Source organism: Lepidochelys kempii, chromosome 2, assembly GCF_965140285.1.
Source record: "Lepidochelys kempii isolate rLepKem1 chromosome 2, rLepKem1.hap1, whole genome shotgun sequence".
Classification (NCBI taxonomy): domain Eukaryota; kingdom Metazoa; phylum Chordata; order Testudines; family Cheloniidae; genus Lepidochelys; species Lepidochelys kempii.
In genome coordinates, this window is record NC_136381.1 from 121,460,523 (window position 1) to 121,482,400 (window position 21,878).

At 42.1% G+C, this 21,878-nt stretch overlaps 1 protein-coding gene across 3 annotated transcripts in view; it reads left to right on the plus strand.

Moving 5' to 3' along the window:
- Window positions 1–941: 941 nt before the first annotated feature.
- Window positions 942–21,878, plus strand: part of WRNIP1 (WRN helicase interacting protein 1) — a 35,452-nt gene continuing 14,515 nt past the window's right edge. The window contains exons 1-5 of one of the 3 annotated variants that reach the window (XR_012157350.2): window positions 942–1,066; window positions 1,398–2,373; window positions 8,815–9,689; window positions 19,532–19,723; window positions 20,941–21,185. Coding sequence is in view for 2 of the 3 variants with exons in the window: in XM_073332195.2 (XP_073188296.1) it covers window positions 9,090–9,689; window positions 19,532–19,723; window positions 20,941–21,185 (1,037 nt within the window). In the remaining variant the exon portion in view is untranslated. The remainder of the gene's footprint in view (window positions 1,067–1,397; window positions 2,374–8,814; window positions 9,690–19,531; window positions 19,724–20,940; window positions 21,186–21,878) is intronic. The other 2 variants (XM_073332195.2, XM_073332196.2) reach the window with 2 other exon arrangements.

Consider the following 21,878-nt stretch of genomic DNA (forward strand, 5'->3'; position numbering starts at 1 on the left):
GATGAAACATTAACATGATTCTTGCATTTTTAGTTTAAAAACAAGTCAACTGTGCAATAAAAATGTTATACATTTTTTCCTCTTAAAATCTGTGGGGGTATTTTTTTGTAGCTATAACTAGCTAGGCTCAAAAAAGAAACATTGCTGACATTAGTAACCTTTGCCTGTCTTAGATATCATTACCAGTTTTTTAGTGACTTAGGAACCTAAAGGCTTGATTTCACAGAGAAATTGACTAGAATAGCTATTGCACATTAAGCTACTCTGCAATAGCTATTCCAAAGCACACTCATTATTCTGGAATAAAGTGATTTATATTCTAGAATAATGTCCACACAGCGAGCTATGCCAGTCAACTTCCCTGTGTAGACAAGCCCTAAATTCCATTTTCACATCTGTATAAAAATGTGTTGCACTCACGCATTGAAAAAATGTCTCCTAGTACTACAGATTTTGATGGGGAGCAGTGAAATCTAACATTTCAGAAGTAAAGGAAAGGGACTCTCAATTTATTTTAGACCTAAAATCTAAAGTGAATAAAATGTTTGAATTATTTTTGTAAGCCTTGTCTAGCAGTGATGTAAACCCAAATACAATAGCACTGTGCTAGCTCATGAGAACAAAAAAGCTGAAACAAACCAATCCAGTTGCATTGTTTATTGCTTGCATTTTGCTCAACCTGGACAAACACCATAAATTATACAAAGTAAATTAGACTTTAATTATTCTTTCACTGTTATTAGTAACACAGATGAGTAATTTTGTATAATATAGGATTACGTAAGTAATTAAATATGTGATGTTCATGTGAACACTTTCCCTTTAATAGAAAATTTATTTGTCAGCATTTAAGCTAGGCTGTGTTAGGTCAGCATATCTTTCAGTTGACCTTGCCCCACTCATTCCTGGAACAGTGCCTTGTTGCTGTGTTCTGACTCCCCAGGGCAGGAAAGAGATTCTTGGAGCTTTTTTTCCTCCGCGAACAGCAGCGAGGCTAACAGAGGTAGTTTCACTGGGATCTGTCCGAGAGGAGGTACACTAAGAGCTGCATTAGGGGGCTGTGTTGGTGAGTATCTGAGTGTCTGTTGCAGGGACAGTTTGTCCGTGTGCTTGACTGTTTGAAAAGTGTGAATTGGGAGTGCTTTGTTCCAGGTGGGCCTTGAGTGGGCCTGATGGTTATAAAAAGGCAGCCCGTTGCGAACGAGTGGAGATGTGAACATAGGGATTTTGACTTGGAGTTCGCCTGGGGAGAGCCTACTGAGGCTTTCATCTTGCAGGCTTCTCTGAGTTGTTACTGCAACAGCTGAAGAAGCTCTTAGAAGGAAGGTAATATGGATGGTGAGTGATCAGCTGTTGTGACCTGCACAGGATGTGCCATGTTTATCTTTCTTCTACAGGACAGAAGCAACTTTGTCTGTACAAAGTGCAAGCTGGTCTCCATATTGGAAGAGAAGGTTCAAAGTCTGGAGAAACAAGTATCAACCCTGCATTGCATAAGAGAAAATGAAGATTTCCTGGATAGACATCAGGATATGCTTCTACGGGCACAACATTCTGAAAAATCAGAGCAGGCTGTACAGCAGGGACAGAAGGACAGTAAAGAAAATTAGCAGCATGTGACCTCCAGAAGAAGAAAGAGGAGCATCCATGTACCAGCAATGCAGATACAGGTGAGCAACCGTTTTCATGTTCTCTCCATAGGTACGAATGTGGACAGTGGATAGATGATACATCTGAGGGAAGGGAGCAGGAGAAGACTCCACCGATTGGAAGGCATGAGATGCACTGTCCTAGGGATGGGGGTTCCACGACCACCACTCCCAAGAGAAGGAGGTGGGTGGTGGTGGTCAGGGACTCCCTCCTAAGGGGGACTGAGTCATTTACCTGCCGTCCCGACCGGGACAACCGAGAAGCGTGCTGCTTGCCAGGAGCTAGGATTCATGATGTGACGGAGAGACTGCCAAGTCTCATCATGCCCTCAGTTCACTACCCCTTCCTGCTTCTCCACGTGGGCACCAATGATACTGCCAAGAATGACCTTGAGCAGATCACTGCAGACTATGTGGCTTTGGGAAGAAGGATAAAGGAGTTTGTGGCACAAGTGGTCTTCTCGTCCATCCTCCCTGTGGAAGGAAAAGGCCCAGGTAGAGACCGTCGAAATGTGGAAGTCAACGAATGGCTATGCAGGTGGTGCTGGAGAGAAGGCTTTGGATTCTTTGACCATGGGATGGTGCTCCAAGAAGAAGGATTGCTAGGCAGAGACGGGCTCCATCTAACGAAAAGAAGGAAGAGCATCTTTGTAAGCAGGCTGGCTAACCTAGTGAGGAGGGCTTTAAACTAGGTTCACTGGGGGAAGGAGACCAAAGCTCTGAGGTAAGTGGGGAAGTGGGATACCGGGAGGAAGCACGAGCAGGAGAGTGCAAGAGGGGAGGACTCCTGCCTCATACTGAGAAAGCAGGACAATCAGCGAATTATCTTAAGTGCCTATACACAAATTCAAGAAGCCTGGGAAACAAGCAGGGAGAAATGGAAGTCCTGGCAAAGTCAAGGAATTATGATGTGATTGGAATAACAGAGACTTGGTGGGATAACTCACATGACTGGAGTACTGTTCAGGAAGGACAGGCAGGGCAGAAAAGGTGGGGGAGTTGCACGGAATGTAAGAGAGCAGTATCACTGCTCAGAGCTCAAGTATGAAACTGCAGAAAAACCTGAGAGTCTTGGATTAAGTTTAGAAGTGAGAGCAACACGGGTGATGTCATGGTGGGAGTCTGCTATAGACCACCGGACCAGGGGGATGAGGTGGATGAGGCTTTCTTCAGGCAACTAACAGAAGTTACTAGATCACAGGCCCTGGTTATCATAGGGGTTTCAATCACCCTGATATCTGCAGGGAGAGCAATACAGCAGTGCACAGACAATCCAGGAAGTTTTTAGAAAGTGTAGGGGACAATTTCCTGGTGCAAGTGCTGGAGGAACCAACTAGGGGCAGAGCTCTTAGAATCATAGAATCATAGAATATCAGGGTTGGAAGGGACCCCAGAAGGTCATCTAGTCCAACCCCCTGCTCAAAGCAGGACCAATTCCCAGTTAAATAATCCCAGCCAGGGCTTTGTCAAGCCTGACCTTAAAAACCTCTAAGGAAGGAGATTCTACCACCTCCCTAGGTAACGCATTCCAGTGTTTCACCACCCTCTTAGTGAAAAAGTTTTTCCTAATATCCAATCTAAACCTCCCCCACTGCAACTTGAATGCAGTGACTTCCTCTTGACCTGCTGCTCACAAACTGGGAAGAATTAGTAGGGGAAGCAAAACTGGATGGGAACCTGGGAGGCAGTGACCATGAGATGGTCGAGTTCAGGATCCTGACACAAGGAAGAAAGGAAAGCAGCACAATACAGACCCTGGACTTCAGAAAAGCAGACCTTGACTCCCTCAGGGAACTGATAGGCAAGATCCCCTGGGAGAATAACATGAGGGGGAAAGGAGTCCAGGAGAGCTGGCTGTATTTTAAAGAATCCTTATTGAGGTTACAGGGACAAACCATCCCGATGTGTCGAAAGAATAGTAAATATGGCAGGCGACCAGCTTGGCTTAACAGTGAAATCCTTGCTGATTTTAAATACAAAAAAGAAGCTTACAAGAAGTGGAAGCTTGGACAAATGACCAGGGAGGAGTATAAAAAATATTGCTCAGGCATGCAGGAGTGAAATCAGGAAGGCCAAATCACACTTGGAGTTGCAGCTAGCAAGGGGTGTTAAGAGTAAAAAGAAGGGTTTCTACAGGTATGTTAGCAACAAGAAGAAGGTCAGGGACAGTGTGGGCCCCTTACTGAATGGGGGGCGCAAACTAGTGACAGAGGATGTGGAAAAAGCTAATGTACTCAATGCTTTTTTTGCCTCTGTCTTCATGAACAAGGTCAGCTCCCAGACTACTGCACTGGGCAGCAGAGTATGGAGAGGAGGTGACCAGCCCTCTGTGGAGAAAAAAGTGGTTCGGGACTATTTAGAAAAGCTGGACGAGCACAAGTCCATGGGGCCGGATGCGCTGCATCCAAGGGTGCTAAAGGAGTTGGCAGATGTGATTGCAGAGCCATTGGTCATTATCTTTGAAAACTCATGGCAATCAGGGGAGGTCCCGGATAACTGGAAAAAGGCTAATGTAGTGCCTGTCTTTAAAAAAGGGGAGGAGGAGGATTCGGGGAACTACAGGCCAATCACTTTCACCTCAGTACCTGGAAAAATCATGGAGTAGGTCCTCAAGGAATCAATTTTGAAGCACTTAGAGGAAAGGAAAGTGATCAGGAACAGTCAGCATGGATTCACCAAGGGCAAGTCATGTCTGACTAACCTAATAGCCTTCTATGATGAGATAACTGGCTCTGTGGATGAGGGGAAAGCAGTGGACGTGTTGTTCCTTGACTTTACAAAGCTTTTGACACAGTCTCCTACAGTATTCTTGCCAGCAAGTTAAAGAAGTATGGGCTGGATGAATGGACTATAATGTGGACAGAAAGCTGGCTAGATCATCGGGTAGTGATCAATGGCTCCACGTCTAGTTGGCAGCCAGTATCCAGCAGAGTGCCCCAAGGGTCGGTCCTGGGGCAGGTTTTGTTCAGTATCTTCATTAATGATCTGGAGGATGGCATGGATTACACCCTCAGCAAGTTTGCAGATGACACTAAACTGGGAGGAGTGGTAGATACGCTGGAGGGTAGGGACACGATACAGAGGGACCTAGACTAATTGGGCCAAAAGAAATCTGATGAGGTTCAATAAGGACAAGTGCAGGGTCCTGCATTAAGGACGGAAGAATCCCATGCACTGCTACAGACTAGGGACCGAGTGGCTAGGCAGAAGTTCTGCAGAAGTGGACCTAGGGGTTACTGTGGACGAGAAGCTGGATATGAGTCAACAGTGTGCCCTTGTTGCCAAGAAGGCTAACGGCATTTGGGCTGTATAAGTAGGAGCATTGCCAGCAGATCCAGGGACGTGATCATTCCCCTCTATTCGGCATTGGTGAGGCCTCATCTGGAGTACTGTGTCCAGTTTTGGGCCCCACACTACAAGAAGGATGTGGAAAAATTGAGGAGTCAAGCGGAGGGCAACAAAAATGATTAGGGGGCTGGAGAACATGACTAATGAGGAAAGGCTGAGGGAACTGGGATTATTTAGTCTGCAGAAGAGAAGAATGAGGGGGGATTTGATAGCTGCTTTCAACTACATGAAAGGAGGTTCCAAAGAGTATGGATCTAAATTGTTCTAAAGTGGTAGCAGATGACAGAACAAGGAGTAATGGTCTCAAGTTACAGTGGGGAAGGTTTAGGTTGGATATTAGGAAAAACATTTTCACTAGGAGGGTGGTGAAGTGCTGGAATGGGTTACCTAGGGAGGTAGTGGAATCTCCTTCCTTAGAGGTTTTTTAAGGTCAGGCTTTACAAAGCCCTGGCTGGGATGATTTAGTTGGGGATTGGTCCTGCTTTGAGCAGGGGGTTGGACTAGATGACCTCCTGAGGTCCCTTCCAACCCTGATAGTCTATGATTAGCTACTTTAGCTGGTATATTCCAGGACTGAATCTAGCCCACAATATATTTTGAAGATTGCTTTAAGCAAGTGTGTGGAGGAAAATATTTAAAAGCTGTTAGACAAATGACAGGCTGTAATCCAGGTAAAAATAATCCCATGGCTCTCATTACTCATAGACTCTGAAATGCTTTTGGACTACACAGCTGCAAAGAGTGCTTCCTACTGTGAGAGAGAAGTACCCCAATGGCAACAGAAAGCCTAAGTCTCTCTGTAATCACTTAAAGACCACATCCTTTCCCAGCCCATGATCACCAAATGTAGCAATCTGTCTAATGACAGTGACATGTCCTAATGAAAAGGGCACATTTTTCCCTAGCTGACTGATGTTCAATCAGCTGGGGAAAATGTTAAAGGGGTGACAAGCCTAAAGATGTTGTGATCCTCATGGCTGTGTTTTAGAATCACAGGACAGGAAGAGACCTCAAGAGGTCCCCTAGTCCAGTTACCTGCACTCATGGCAGGACTAAGTATTATCTCTAGACCATTCCTGACAGGTATTTGTCTAACCTGCTCTTAAAAATTTACTGCTTCCCCCCATCCACAAGGGAGGACTGTTATTTATCACCTTCTAGATGTTTGCAAATTGATTGCTTAATTATTTGCTCCATTATCTTTCCGGTACAGAGAGGCAGGGAGCAAGGAAAGAAAAGAAGATGGGGGCCCATTGCCCACCTGTTAGGTCACTCCTCTCCATTATTATCTTCACACCATCCTAAAACAACATGGTAAACAAGGGAAGGCTTCCAGGGTTCAATTATGGAATTCAACAGCAGTGAGTGATCACCACTACAACACTGATAAGATAGACAGCAGAGCACCCCCACTACTCTTTGGTAATCTGATAAAGCAGAAACCTGTGAGACTGGGCCAAGAGCCATCTGTTACCACAGAAACAGGTTTAATCCGCCCTAAATCTACCTTGTAACTCTGTCCCAACAGTTAACATGTGCAATACAAAAATCCGTCTGTCCTACATAATTTTACTGTCAAATAATTCAGAAAATATACATGTTATTTAAATGGGAAAAAAAAAATCTCTGTGGGCTGGGCTGTTTTGGTGAGAACGGAGAAGATGGACCTAGAATTAAGTGTTGCTCCAACTCATTCCTGAGGGGCTTTTCCTTTCAGTCTTCCTCAATAGGCCAGCATTCCACTTTGGCCAGGATAGCTTACCTCAGAGCAGGCATTTGTTGTCTTCATGGGCATACAAAGGCCTAAAGGCCACAGCTATTTTCAACTGCACAGAGCCACAGAGGCTCGCATGATTATGTGGGAAAGAGGCATGTATAATGTTATCTCTATCATTTGCATAATAGCAACATATCGATAACCCAGGTGAAATAAGGTAGAGAGTGTTTAGAGCTGGGCAGGAATATAATATAGGCATACAGGCACTGCTAAGAAAATGTATATCCTTTTTCTTTCTCAGTCTGTTTCTTTAGATTGTAAGTTCTTCAGCTAGGACTTGATTTACTCCATATTCTGTAACGTGCCTTGCAAACTTTTGGGTACTGTATTAATAATAATCTATAAACCTTCATCATGAGTTCAAACCAAAACTTCATCTGTTACCTTTTCTACATACTAGTATTTTGCCAGACACTTTCAAGATTTAAGTCAGAAGACAGGTACTATTACATAGTAGCCAGACTTGTTTACATTTCAGTACCCCAGCACAGTACATCTTTAACATTAGACTGACCTGGAAATTTACAAGATAGGAACAGTTATATAATAATGAATAATTAAAACTAAATGTATAATAGGAGGAAAAACCAATATAACCTGGAAAGATTTACCATTAGGTCAACTTTAGTTGATGAACTATGATGGTAACTGTACTAGTTATTACACTTTCCTATCTAGTAAAACCCATGCTATGTTTTTTACACTGTAGGACAATGGGAAGACTTTTTAAAAAAAACCTAACAACATTTCTGACTCTTCTCAAGAAAAAAAACAAACATCAAGGTATTTTGATAAATGGCCTGTGAATCTAACAAAGCAAACACACAGGGCCCAGTTCTGATTTCACTTACACCAGTGTGAAATCAGAGGAACTCTATGAAGTTACACTTCACGATTTGCCTGCAGGAGTCAGGATTTATTTTTAAAATGTCTGAAGTGTGCAGCGGAACTCAAGCTTTTGGTGAATTTCAATGGTGATATTACACATCTCAGGGATGTTTAATAAAGTTCATGATTTTTCACTGTTTGAAGCTGAGGTATGATAGTGAGTTTTATTGGTACAGGTATTAGTGGTAACAATAGTTATTGCTCAGAAGTGCATAGCATAATAAAAGAAAGGAAAGAGTGTAAATGAAAAGAAAAAAAGAAAAGTGAGACCACTTGCATGTGCAAAGTTGAGCATGTGCACTTGTGCAGATCAGGGCCTAAATCTGAGACAAATTACTACTAGAAATATTTAAATATGTGACAGTTTAAAAGACTGAGCTCTTTAAAAAAAACAAATAAAATTTGTTTTAAGGATTCTGCTTTCTAATTTTTCAAAATACTATTAAGTAGCATTAGGTACTGGCACCAGAAGTAACCCCAAACAAAATAATCTGGAATAAAAATATGTTTGAATACATTCAAATAAGATGGATTTTTGGGAGCAACCCAACAATTCTTAAGACCCAGCAAACCCCCGCCTTCTCATTATAAAACTCTGGGCCATATTCTCTTCGGGGAAGCTCTGTGTGTGGTACCAAGGACACCTCTGACCCAGCGCCCAGCCCTGAAGAAGACTAAGAGCTCTGTGCAGCTGGAAAGCCAGTCTCTTTCACCAGCAGATACCTGAAAGGACACACAGAGAACCACAGGTGCTACCACACCCCCCTCCGCCCGCCTTGCAGTGGTTTCCATCATATACTCAGTGGTTTGAGCATTGGCCTGCTGAACCCAGGGTTGTGAGTTCAATCTTTGAGGGGGCCATTTAGGGATCTGGGGCAAAAATTGCAGATTGGTCCTGCTTTGAGCAGAGGGGGTTGGACTAGATGACCTCCTGAGGTCCCTTCCAACCCTGATATTCTATGATTCTATGATATACAGGGTTTACAGTTTGGTCCAATGGCTCTCAGCACCCCCACTGCACAAATTGTTACAGCCCCCCTGCAGAGACAAACCCCCCCTCCAGTGCAGCAAGTTTGCTAGGGAGCAGGTCTAAATAAACCGGGGGGGAGAGGAGAAGGTGAGTTACAACTTTCTGTGTCTCTTTTCGAGCAGGAAAGAAGCGAAGCTAGCCCACAGCCGCAGGACTACAGCTCCCGAAGGTCTACACGCTGCGGCCGCCTACAAGAGGAGGAGGACACGGGCCGGTCACATTCGTTTCCCGCGCGCAGCGGCAGGAAGCAATCTGCCTGCCCGGGCCTGTAGCTTTGAGCAGGCGGGCGGGGGAGCATTTACCGGCTTCTGGCAAGGGAGGCCGCTTGTGGGTGGGGCCGGGGGAGGCGGCTCCGGCTCCGGCCCCGGCCCCGGCCCGCGCGGGGAGCCGCAGGGACATGGAGGGGGCCGGGGCGCAGCAGGCCGGGCCGCTGGTGCGCTGCCCCGTGTGCCTGTGGGAGCTGCCCGCCGCGTACATCAACTCGCACCTGGACGGGTGCTTGCAGGACTCGGAGGCGGGGAGGGGCGGCGAGGCGGAGCGGAGCCCGCAGGCCCCCAGCAAGAAAATGCGCCTCTCCGGGCCCCCGGGGGAGAGCAGCGAGGAGGAGGAGCCGGAGGGCGGGAGCGGCCCCGCCGCCCCCGTGTTCCCCCTGTTCCACAAGGGCCGGGCGGCCGCAGCCCCCCCGGGAACTCCGGGCGCTGGGGCTCACAGGGGAGCTGCTGCTGCTGCAGCCCGAGGCCAGGAGCGAGGGGCAAGCCCGGCCCCCGCCTGCCCAGGGCCGGCTGCCAGCCCCGGGAGCCACGCGGCTGTCCTGAGCGGGGAGACCGTGGCCCAGAAGCTGGAGGGGAAGCCCCTGGCCGATAAGCTGCGGCCGGGCACCTTGGGGGACTACGTGGGGCAGGATCAGGTGCTGGGAGAACAGACCCTGCTGCGGTCTCTGCTGGAGGCCGACGAAATCCCCTCGCTCGTCCTCTGGGGGCCCCCTGGCTGCGGCAAGGTGAGTGGCGCCGGGGCCGCTTAAGCGGCCCAAGGGAGCCCCTGCCTGAATGTCACTAGGCAGCACAGCCTCCTCCACAAGGGTCAGCCCGGTTTCCACCCGGGGCACCAGCACCCTGACACGGGCCTCACAAATCCCGGCCAACATTGAAGGTTTTACCCAAACGCAGCTTCCTTCCCATTCTCTGTTCCTGCTCTGAATTTCTCTGCTCACCTGGTTAAATGAACAGTGCACTAGGGAGGTAAAGTGAGGGCGGTGATATGTTTTATTGGACCAACTTCTGTTGGTGAGAGAGACAAGCTTTTGAGCCACACACAGCTCTTCAGGTGTCTGTGGCTCCAAAACTTATCTCTGTCGCCAGCACAGAAGTTGGTCCAATACAAGATAGTCTCCCGCACCTAGTCTCTCTTCATACCCTGGGATGGACGGGGCAGTAACTGTGGGAGAAACAGTTCCTTGCAGGCCAGCTCCTCCAGGTATTCTAATTGTTCTGTGCATTTCCTTAGGGCTCAGTGCTGCTTTCAGTGCCATGGGGCAGTGCTTACCAGGGTAATTCCATGGCCTTCCCTGGAACAACTGGTGATGATAAGCGGAACACCTGACGGTGTCTCTGTATCCGTTCCTGGTAGGATATCTTATAGAAAATGGCTGTGTTCACCTTCTGTAAGGTGCTGAGCTGTATGCTGCCAGCGCTCAACCAATAATAACCAAAAATATGTTCCCTCACCTCAAAAAGTCTGCTATTTGATCAATTATTTGCTTCTAATTGATAGGTTCCAAGGCCAGAAGGGATCATTGTGATCATCTAATCTGAGCGCCTGTCTAACAGGCCATAAAACTTCCCCCAAAATAATTTGTAGAGCATATCGTTCAGAAAAAATCCAATCTTGATATTAAAAAGTGGCAGTTATGGAGAATCCCCCATGACCTTTGGTAAATTGTTCCTATGGTTAGTTGCTCCTGTGGATAAAAAATTATGCTGCATTAAAATTTACGTCTTATCAATGTACTTATTGTGTATAATAATTAAGTTTCTATTAGAGATAGGACCTGAAATTCACTGTATGAATCTTGAGGGGAGAGGGGTTTTTTTGGGAGGCGGGATTGTTTTCTTTTGATTTTGTTCAAGCCCTTCTGTTTGTAAATAAATTTGATGTATTTCTAAGTTAGTTAACTTTCAGCTTTCTCTGGTCTCACAGTCTCTCTCTCTTTCTTCCTGCTTCCATGCTTCTTCTATCCCTTTTATTCACTGACTGATTAATTTCAAAAAGCTACCTGAATTGTAAACTCTTTGGGACCGTGAATGTATGTCTGCAGTCCTGCAACATTTTTCTGTGCCCACACAAAGCCCCATTACCCTTAAGTTCTCCATTTTCCTTGTGTTCAGATCTGCCTAACTTTAATATTCCAGAATATTGGTAGAATTCAGCTTTATCTTGGTCCTTCTTCTACTAAAATCTTAAACTATACCTCAATCACTTCTCATATAAACTGCTGGAAATTTTTTTTTTTTTCATTAAATGTTCTTCCCTAAATTCCTGGTCTGTAAATTTCAGGTGGTCCACACTACTAAACCAAGATGACTCTAATGATGAGAAACAGGACTACATTGATGTCTGTCATCCTCCTTGGCTTTTTGTCTTTGATAGACCTAAGTATAGTCTAAGATCTTATTTGATAAATAATGGGGGATCTTACTGTGTGTGGATACAGTACTCTTAAGAAACTAGTCGGATGGGGAAAAAAATACCTCCTCAGAGAAGGGAAGGGAGAACCTCAATCAGTATTCAAAATCAAAAAGACCTTATGGAGAAAGATGTTTGCTCATACCACACAGTGACTGGTCAGAGGGTGAAAGCTTTCTGTTGTTCAAAGTCTTTATCCACCAATAAGCACCTCTTCAGGATTAAACGTTTCTTTTTCTAGCTTTTAAGAATCATTTAAATTAGTAAATAATTCAGTATCCGTTTACATGGACAATATAGCAGATAAAGGTAAAATAATTTGGCACATCATCAAAATCTTATCAAAGCTTAAAAGACCTCAAAACATCTTGAGAAAAAAGAAGACTGATTATCTTAAAATATTTATTTGTAACCTAAGCAATGTAAATCAAAAACTGTATTTTGCAGCAAAGAACCAGATAATATTGTATTTCCCATTTTTCAGAGGAACACTTGCTATTATTAATTTAAGTAAAACACAAAACAAAATTTTACCATTAACATATTCTTAACATATTTATTTCTGATTACTACCTAGCTTTCTTTTGGCTGGAAAAGATACAAAAGCAGAAAAGACTAAAGGAATAAGTTCATCCCAAAGCAATATAGCTTTTCATCTAGCTTGAGTATCCTTTGAAACTTCAGGAAAGATGTTAGCTTTTTCTGTTATTGAAGAAAATATACCCCATTCTTTTTCAAATTAACCTCATTATGGTTTCTCGGTCGTGTATGATTTTTTGCATCATCATATCTGAAAAACAATTAATTAAAAGACAAAAGTGTAGAACCTTTTATTAATAATCCTGAAAATCTTTATTATCCAGAGGGGAGTATCAAAATTGCCCAAGAAGCTCAACAAAGAGTGTAGAAATCACAAAGTTCCCCTTTTTAAATGTCAAATGAAAACATAACACATGAATATTGAAAACTTCAGTATAGCTTTGACATATTTCTGTCTTTTTGGGAGGTGAGGGGGAGAATTGCCCTTAATCAAAATTCTCCACTAAGCTTTTTTTTGTCCTTTGGTCTTGTCTCCAGTACAGACTTCCCTGTGTTTCCTTAAGACTTTGCTCCACCCTCTTAGCCGGGTTTTCCAGTGGAGAAATATTAACAGACACCATATGTAATTTAGCTTCAAGTGTATCGCATCTTGATTCTAAGCCGTAGATGCCAGAGAAATCATCTCAAGTGTTCGTGTGTTGAAATAGGAATAGCATCAGATACCTTAGGTTAAATTCAGAAGTGATACATAAGGTGGGGTAAGTTAGACTCCTAGACCTATTAACAACTTCTGCCCATGTCTACACTACAGCCAGGATCAACGCTCTGAGATCGATCCACTGGTGGTCAATTTAGCAGGTCTAGTAAAGACCCGACAAATCGACTGCAAATTACTCTCCAGTCGACCCCTGTACTCTACCCCCCGATGAGAAGAGTAAGGTAAATTGATGGGAGATTTTCTCCCGTTGACCCCTCTGTGGTGGAGATCCCGCGGTAACTCAACCTAAGGTACGTATTCACGTAGCTGGAGTTGCATTGCGTAGGTTGACTTACCGCGCTAGTGTAGACATAACAGGGAATGCAGTTGTTGCAGGATTCTGCAACATTTCTGTAGGCCTCTTAATTGTCATGAAAGTATCTGTTAAGAATTTTTCTGTAGAAGCCCCATCATTGTTTTTTCAGTCCTGTGAAATAGGTAGCAGTCTTACATTACCTCCTTAAAACCAAAACTAGCAATATCAAGAATGCTTAACAGAAATTGTAAACTTCAGAATGGGCTGTACCATCTCCTGTTCATAGAAAAGCCTCAATATCCTTCTTGCTAAGAAAAGTAAGTCTTTTCCAGCCTACCAAACCAACTAAATAGCAACAATATTAAAATCCACATGAACCCCAATCATGTCATTCAACTGAAGTTGAATAATATGAGCATACGTACAATTAAGGTATATGAAAAACACTCCATAAAGAGTCTTATCCCATTATTTTTCTTATCTTCAAAAACAAGAACAAGAAAAAGGGAGTACCCAGAGGCACAGTTAATATCCACCCATCTCAGGTCTCAAATTGGTTTTTATCCCATCTGCATTTGGTCCCAGTTCAGGGGGATCTGTTGCTGACAATGGTAGAGAGAGGTGTGTGTGTGAGACTTGACTAATTATGTTGAATTCAGCCTTGACTGAATTTATATGTTTGAGGGGGTGTGGTCAAAATTAATGGGACCAAATTAATGTACCTTTAGGATAAATTGTTTTTTAAGTTTCCCTGCTACTGGAAGGTTTGTCATGTTTTCCAAAAGGAGTACGGTCTTTAAAAGCCTGCTTTCTCAGTTGGGTTTGATAAGGTCATGGATGTGTTTGCAACTTTGTCCCTTTGCTCTATTTTTTTATAAACCAAAAAGATACTAACTATCTTGCTAACCCATCTTTTATTTTATTTTATTTTATTATGTATTATTTATATTTTACAAGTGTGCTTGTAACTTATGTTCTTTTATATATTTCAATAACCTTGCTCTTCAAAAAATGAGCAGACAGCATGTAAATAGCACATTTCAAAGAAATGCCAAGGTTATCTACCAATGGATCCTGACTGTTCAAATTAAAAAAAAAAACAAAAAAAAAAAAACAGAAACTCTTATGAATGTCTATATTGGCCCAGCTGCTTAAATCCAAGTTTGCAATTTGAGTAAGCTGTGCTGTGATTTATGACACTTTAATGTGGGGATTTAGATTTTTGCTTGTCTGCCATGGGACACCCAATTTTAGTAAAGAGACAGCAGGGGGATGTCCATACCAGTAGCTCAAGCACAGAATAACTTTGCTGTTACAGATAAGTTTTGGGGCTGCAAAATCCTGAACAATTTTGTAGATCAATGTGATTTAAAAAATAAAAATAAAAAAAAAAGGAAGGAAGGTTAAGCATGCTGTTAACCTGTGGGGGGGAGGGGAGGGAAATGTAAATAACTGGGTATCTGGGACACTGTTGCTTAGAGAATTTTAGGGCAGAGAGCATTTAGCCACTGTTGCTTGGGTTTGTGTGTGCAATCCTATACTAGGTTAATGTAGGTAATGTTGACAGGAACGTGTAACATCAAAACATAGCAAGCTGTCCTTGCAATTTGTATTAAATTTCATTGGGTTTATTTTTATCTATTTTTAACCAGTCCCTTGTATTTGCTTTATTCAAAACTTCATCATGACAAGACACAAAATATTTGCAGATTGGGTTTCTGGTCTCTTGGTTGTAAAATGTCCTGTAAATGATTTCCTCTCTCCCCTTCTAATTAGCAACTGAGTTATCATCTGAACTATTTGAATATTTGGTTACATTTTATGTCCCCTCCTAATCCTTTGGGGCCTAAGCTAAAGCCCACTGAAGTCAATGAAAGTCTTTCAGTGAGCTTTAGTTCAGATCTTAACTAAGAATCAAGATGGCTTCTACAACAGCGCAGAGTTTAAAATTAAAAACAGATATGGAAAAATGATGATCTCTGCTGCCATTAAGAACCAGTCTCCAAACATAATGGGCTTGATTCTGATCTTGCACTGGTGTAAATCAGGAGTAGAGTTGTGTAAATATGGAATTTTTGAGTTTGCTGGTAATTCCAGGGGGAAAAAATCATTTAAGGTCAGACCAAAACCAAAAATTTTGGATAATTAAGAAGTTGGAAAATGTTGCATTTGGGGTTGAATTAAATGCTGTGGTCAATCCAAAATGAAATGTGTCATTTAGATTTTGAGCAATTTGTACATTTTTGAATTTTTAAAATAAAATTGAAGGAAATTTTGAAACAAAGTCATATGGAAACAAAAAATCAAAATGTTAAAGAAAGTGTTTCAACTTTTTCATAACTTTTTTTTTTGAGATGGGGGGCAAGACACAAACAATTTGGTGAAACCAACATAAATTCATAGAACGTTTTGGTATCACCAAATCTGATTTGTTGTTTTTTGTGTTTTTGTTTGCCAAAAAAAATTTTGGACAAAAAATCTTACCCAGCTCTTATTAGGAGCAACTTCATTGAGGTCAAAGGAATGATATCGGTGAAAGTGAGATCAGAATCGGCCCATTGTATCTGTAAAGCAGTTTGAATATAAAGGGACAAATTCAGACCTAGTGTAAGCAGGCACAGCTCTGTTTTCAGTAAGTATAATTCAGTGGCCTTGTGCCTGTTTACACCTGATCTGAATTGGGTTTTGTAGGTGCTATCAGCCAGATTCTGAAACTGTTGTTCACAGTGATCAGTACCTTATTCCTCAAGTAGTCCATAGTAGGCTATTTTTGGAGTCAGATACCATCCAAGGTGAGTAAGCATATTGGAATCTCCCCATAGCTAAGTGTTATCAATTTTTTAAATTTTTATTATTTACACAGCCATTGCCACAGTTGAGCCATGCTCATCTCCTATCCTGCCAGCTTCCTTTAGTCTGAAGCTGACTTGACCTTGTCTCCCAGACAGAATGGGGTGCTACAAGGTTAGTTCAGTAATATATCTGGTAACCCATAGTTCAGCTGGGGCAGATCACAGGTTTTGTAAACCCATCCCAGGGAACTGCTCTCCTTGCTGGTGTCCCGGGGTTGTTGGCCGGGTAGGTATCTGTCGCAAGGCTGTGAAATGAGCACATTTAGTTCCTTTTCATGCTGCTCCATCCCAGCTGGCTGTCTTGGTCTGTAATAACGTTTGCTCCCAGTCCTGCCCCTTGCTTCGTGTTTGTGCTAAAGCTGTAGACTTCAAACTATGGGACCAATCCTGTTCTCACTTAAGTAAATGCCATTGAATTAAATAGGTGTGGGAGCAATGCTCATATTGGCTATTAGCAAAGAATACTATCTAAACAAGAAGTACTTGTACATTGTGCCTGTATGAGGAAGCAGACTATTACCTTGCTTAAATGTCTCCTCCAATTTATTGTGTTGTGTTCTGATGGGAAATACTGTTAATTCATCTAAAAAACAAGCTTCAGTGTAACACTAAAAATATAGCCGGCTTATGTTGTAAAAATTTAGGAACTTAATTAAATTTCAGATGTCCATATAATATCTAGTGCTTTTTTCTCCTTATACTGTACTGGATTTTTAGTAATAGATTTCATCTCATCCCCAGAATACACTATAACTAAATTTGTTGGAAAACGCCATAGTAGTTTGGCACATTTCCTCGAGCTTGTCTGTGCAAGCAATGGCATTCTTGGGAGCAGTTGTACTTTGGGATCCTATTATGTTTCCACTACAGTATATATTTCCTGGCTTCATTGTAGCTTAATACACTACAAAAAATGTATAGTATGTTGTTAGCTCTGGCTACAGGCATTATATCAAAATGCATAAATGAAAAAGAAGTGAACTCGGGAAATAAGGAAACGTTCCACACCTATGTGATAGGCAGTTTAATTCTAAAGGACTGATGGCATGGAATAATAAGGAAGAGGCCAAGAATATGATGACTGCTTTCAGCATTAATTTTCAAATGCAGTTTACCCTATCCTAATGGCATGACCTCTGACCTTTGGGGGGGAAGGGAGTAGTATCCAGATTCATCAGTTTGAAAACTGTTATCAAGTTCTCAGTTGAAATCTGTGACTCTAATGTTATCCTCAGGTTTATTCCCCCCAAATGTTTTTCTTTATCTAAATAAATTTTCAGAATATCCAAAAATATTTATATATCTGGGGGAGAATGTTTTGTTTTGAAGGTGACATGTTCAAAGACCCTAGCTCAAATTTGCTTCACAGGAAAATACAGTAATTGCAAACTTTTTTTTATACCAGAAATGAATGGGGGTTTTTTTTTTTAAAGTTGTATTTATGTCCCTCCCTTGCAAACAAGTGGCAGATCTGACCTGCATTTATGAATCCTGCATACGTTGACTGACAATTGTAGAAGTCAGAAATGAAAACTAGCTTCCCCTGCATTCTTCTGCCAGGCTTTGATTTAGCACGTTATTTAAGTGTATGTCAATCTTAAGTGTGTGAGTGGTCCCATTAACATGTGGAATCACTGCCTAAATTCACAGTGGGGGATACCTCGCTGAGTAGAGCTAAAGGACAAATTCAGGAAAGTGAACAGCCAGCTGGTCAAATCATCCATTTCTTCTGCTGCTTTCAAAGAAAATGGAAGATCAGTTTTTGTTTTCAGCCTTTAGACTGGATGAACCAATGAGTTAGTGCACCCAGTATTTTAAAGTGTGGGCATACTCTCCTTCAACGCTTTCTGAATCTATCATCCCACTTGTAGGGACACACCAACTTTGGGTTTACTTTGGCAACTTAATTTCTAAGGCGATAATGTGTGTGTGTCTCGATTGTATGTATGTATGTTTGGATGTTTTTGCTTCCTGACTGAAGGCAGGTCTGAGGGGCAGCTTTGGTGGTGATCTCCTGAGCAGAGCAGGACAGGCAGTTTACAGTGTTCTAGCATAGTCTTCTAGAGCACTCGAACAGGGAAATTAATACTTTAGTGAACCAGCTCAATGGGGATGGGCAGAGGTGTGGACTCAGTATGTGAGATGACGCTGTGTTGGTTTCAGAACATCAGGCACACTGAAACCAAACCTCATCTAAAGAAAATGGGGAAGGCATCTTCCATCAGCACACAATGACTACAGCAAGCGAGAGATACCTTATTGCTCCATTAAGGGTGTATTATCCCCTTTAGTCACTCTTCTCCTACTTGAGGACAGTTGGATTTAGACCCACCTTGGGGGCAAGGAGAGGAGCCATTTAAAGGAAGAGAGCGCTGTTACTGAAGGAACCCCAAACAGGTTTCTGCTGGCACTATGGGTCACTCTTAGACTGGTAGATGACTCTGTTTCCACATCTTTCCCTGCAAGAGGATCAGGTTCAGTGCACCTGCTACACTAATTTTGATCCTTGGAATATATTTTCAAGACAATCTTTGGCTTGCTGGTACTTGTCCCCTGCATCATTAGTGAAGGAGGAGGCAGCTCAGGGAAAAAACTCTCAGCTTTTTGTTGCAGTGTTCCAGAACACAGAGCTGCGTGCTCTACTCTCAGGAAGCAAAGGTGGTACTGGGGAAAAAAAAAAAATCTGAAATGTGCACATTCAGTTTAGTGTGTCTGCCTATAAAGTGGAATTAAGACAAGGTGGGTGAGGTAATACCTTTTATTGGAACAACTTCTGCTGGTGAAAGAGACAAGCTTTTGAGCTACACAGAGCTTTTCTTCAGGTCCTGAAGCTGGTCTAATAAAAGATATTATGGCACCCACCTTGTCTATCTAGTGTCCTGGGACCAACACAGCTGCAACAACACCGCAGACTATAAAGTAGCATTGCAGGCTGCTCCCATGCTAAAATGAATGCAATTTAAATCCCTATAAATAAAAACTGCTATGAAGGAGTGGCTGGTACAGAGAGGGTCATGGAGAGGAAAACAAGAAAACCATCCTTTAAAACAAAAGTTTGTTTGGCAGGTAGTAATTGCATTGCATTTATCCAGGCCAGGTTTGGTTGCCTAGAAAATATCCTATTTAGATTGTAAAGAGTCAGGTTTTTTTTAGCATGATTATAACATCTCTTTATTAAAATGCTGAGGCCATATGGAGAACTACTTTTTGCTGAATATTTATTCATTTATTGTTTCATTTTCCTGGCAATGAGAACAGCAAATGCTGTGTTTTGATTTTTAAAAATACTCAAATGCTGTCTAATTTCATGTAACTTTTTGTGAGCATCTCAGTATCCTCAGCTGTTGTGCTGTGTGGTAACTTATAGCAATATCCCCCAATGAAGAGCAGCATATCTCCTGTCCTCTGTAGCAACAGCACATTTGGAGGAAGGGGTTCCTTTTTCTTCAGTGGGCGAAAAAAACAGCTGTCACAAAAGCTGTGCTAAATTGGGGCACTGGCTCTTTCTATATTGATACCAAGTAGGTACTTAAAATGCAATTCTGGAAAGTGGAGGATGGGAGCTGGCAGAGATCTCTAGCAGAATGTTTTCACATCTTCCCTGTGTTAGAACAACATGAGCTTCCTGTTCTCTAAGGTGTCAGCACTCTCCCTAGGTTAACATGCTGCTCTGTTCTTGGCTTCTTTCCTTTAGGCAAATACTTCATATATCCAAAATTATTTCAAAAAGCTAATTCTTTCCTCTGTTTCAGACTACTCTAGCGCATATCATAGCCAGCAACAGCAAGAAGAATGGTACAAGATTTGTGACTTTATCCGCAACAAGTGCCAAGACAAATGATGTCCGAGATGTTATCAAGCAAGCCGAGAATGAAAAAAGACTCCTCAAGAGGAAGACCATCCTCTTTATTGATGAGATTCACCGTTTCAATAAATCTCAGCAGGTACTGCTCCACCTAACTGTCAGGAACAAAGTTTCTGTCAAAATATTACTTGCCTAAAATGTATGTACCTTGGTGCTGAACAATAAATGTTTCTTCTACCTTTATATTTTAAGTCACTGCTTGATATATTCAGAAACTTTATTGTAGAAGTTAAAAATTAAATTAGGCTTCTAATTTAGGAGTCTCAGTTGTGTATTGTGGGCCTTTCAAGAACTTTAATTCAAAACCAAATCGGATTTTGTAGAAGTTTTACATGCATTGTCAATCTGACACTTTTTTTGCCTGAAATTTTACTTCTTTATAGCCGTCTTACAACTTCACTTCTCCTATATATCTGCCTATTAAGAAGAGCCTTCATTTCAGTGATATTACATTCAGGTTTTTAATTAAAAGCATGTCACTAGGAAGCCTGCAGGCATTCCTTGTTTGTTTTTTGTTTGTACATACCCACTCTTTTCTACTGAGAAAAGAAAGCGAACTGAGACATGAAATGTATTTATGAATAGTACCTCACCACAGCCAATATGAATCTTTCTTTCTTGAGCATCATTTCTTTTATTCATATTCTTTAAAACTTTAATACCACAGCTTCAAAACTTCAGATGCCTTTAGGAAAAAGTTCTACAAAAACTGGTAGGCATCAAACCAATAGGGTTTGACAGAAATGGAATATGACTATATAGAAATCATTCTTAAAACTGGTAGGTTAGCTGTTTCTCATAAATTCTTTCTGTAGTTTTTTGACCTATTCTGTAGCATTTAATAGAGAATTATTATCCCTTCCATAGAATTTTAAAGCTTGATCCAAAAAACTATAGGAAATATCCTCGTTGACTGCTAAATTCTATAAGACTTTTCCATAAGGGCAGCTTTTCATGGTATCTGCTGCCTGCCTAACGATGAAACAGAATCACAGCACTAAATGGTAATGACTTGCATTTTTCTAATGCCATTCTTTTCAGTATCTCAGTTCATTCTTGGAGAAAGAACAGGTTATTAAAGTGAAATAACCAGTCATATACTGTGTGAATGGAATGAATTCATTTAGGCAACTGGCTGATGAGCTGTCTTGTGAGTGAGCTCGTAAGGTATATCAACTGGAAGGCTGGAGAATAGCAAGCCATGAAAAATGTACTTTAAAATGCCTAATAACCTACTCACTTGGGATGGTTCAGGTTGTCGTTGATCAATTTTTTCTGTTTGCCTCCCATGTTCAGGACACTTTCCTTCCTCACGTTGAGTGTGGGACTGTGACGCTGATCGGGGCAACCACAGAAAACCCTTCCTTCCAGGTCAATTCCGCTCTTCTGAGTCGATGTCGAGTTATTGTTCTCGAGAAGCTCTCTGTTGAGGCGATGGAAACTATTCTGATGCGGGCTATCAGGTCCTTGGGGATCCGGGTTTTAGTCCAAGACGAGCAACACACTGATTCTGCGAATGGCAGCAGCAGCAAGAGGTCTGAGTAAGTACTTTACAAACTGCCATGTGTTAGCACGCACGACCCGAGGAATCTATTGACAGGCTGCCAGAGAGAGCTAGAGGTGAGAAAGGAAACCACTCCTAATAGTAAAGAAAAGAAGTAGCAACATATGTTGGATGCTAGCTGGGGGGAGGGGGAAGAATACAAAGTATTAGCTACCAGTGGATCAAAAAAACCCAGCCCTACTGTCTGAATTAGTAAAGAGTTTTATACTTGGATTTGTCACCTCTGACTCACCCGTAGGATATGTAAATCTGTTCTGCAGCTGAGGCTTTGCTTTGGAAGCCTCTAACTGGGTCCTGTCATACCCTCATGCAGTACTTTTTGTTGTTGGTTGTAAAAGTATCATATTACTGTGCAGTGGTAGATAGGGCATCACGTGTTCCTTATTTTGAGCCCACTAGCCAAAAAGCTGCTGTATTTTGCATAACTTGTTCAAATGAGTTGGAACCTTTGTGAACCTATACAGCAAATGAAGTTGCTATATGCCACATACGACTTTATCTCTTCACTGTGTGAAGTCAATAAAATATTTTAAAATAGTTCCTGTTTCCTTCCTCTAATTGTCCAAATCAATTGCATTAAAATAAAGCCATACTAAAAGTTGGGTATCGTACCTGAGAAACTAAAATCACAATTTCTTCCCAGGTTACAATGGGGATTACAGGTGTATTT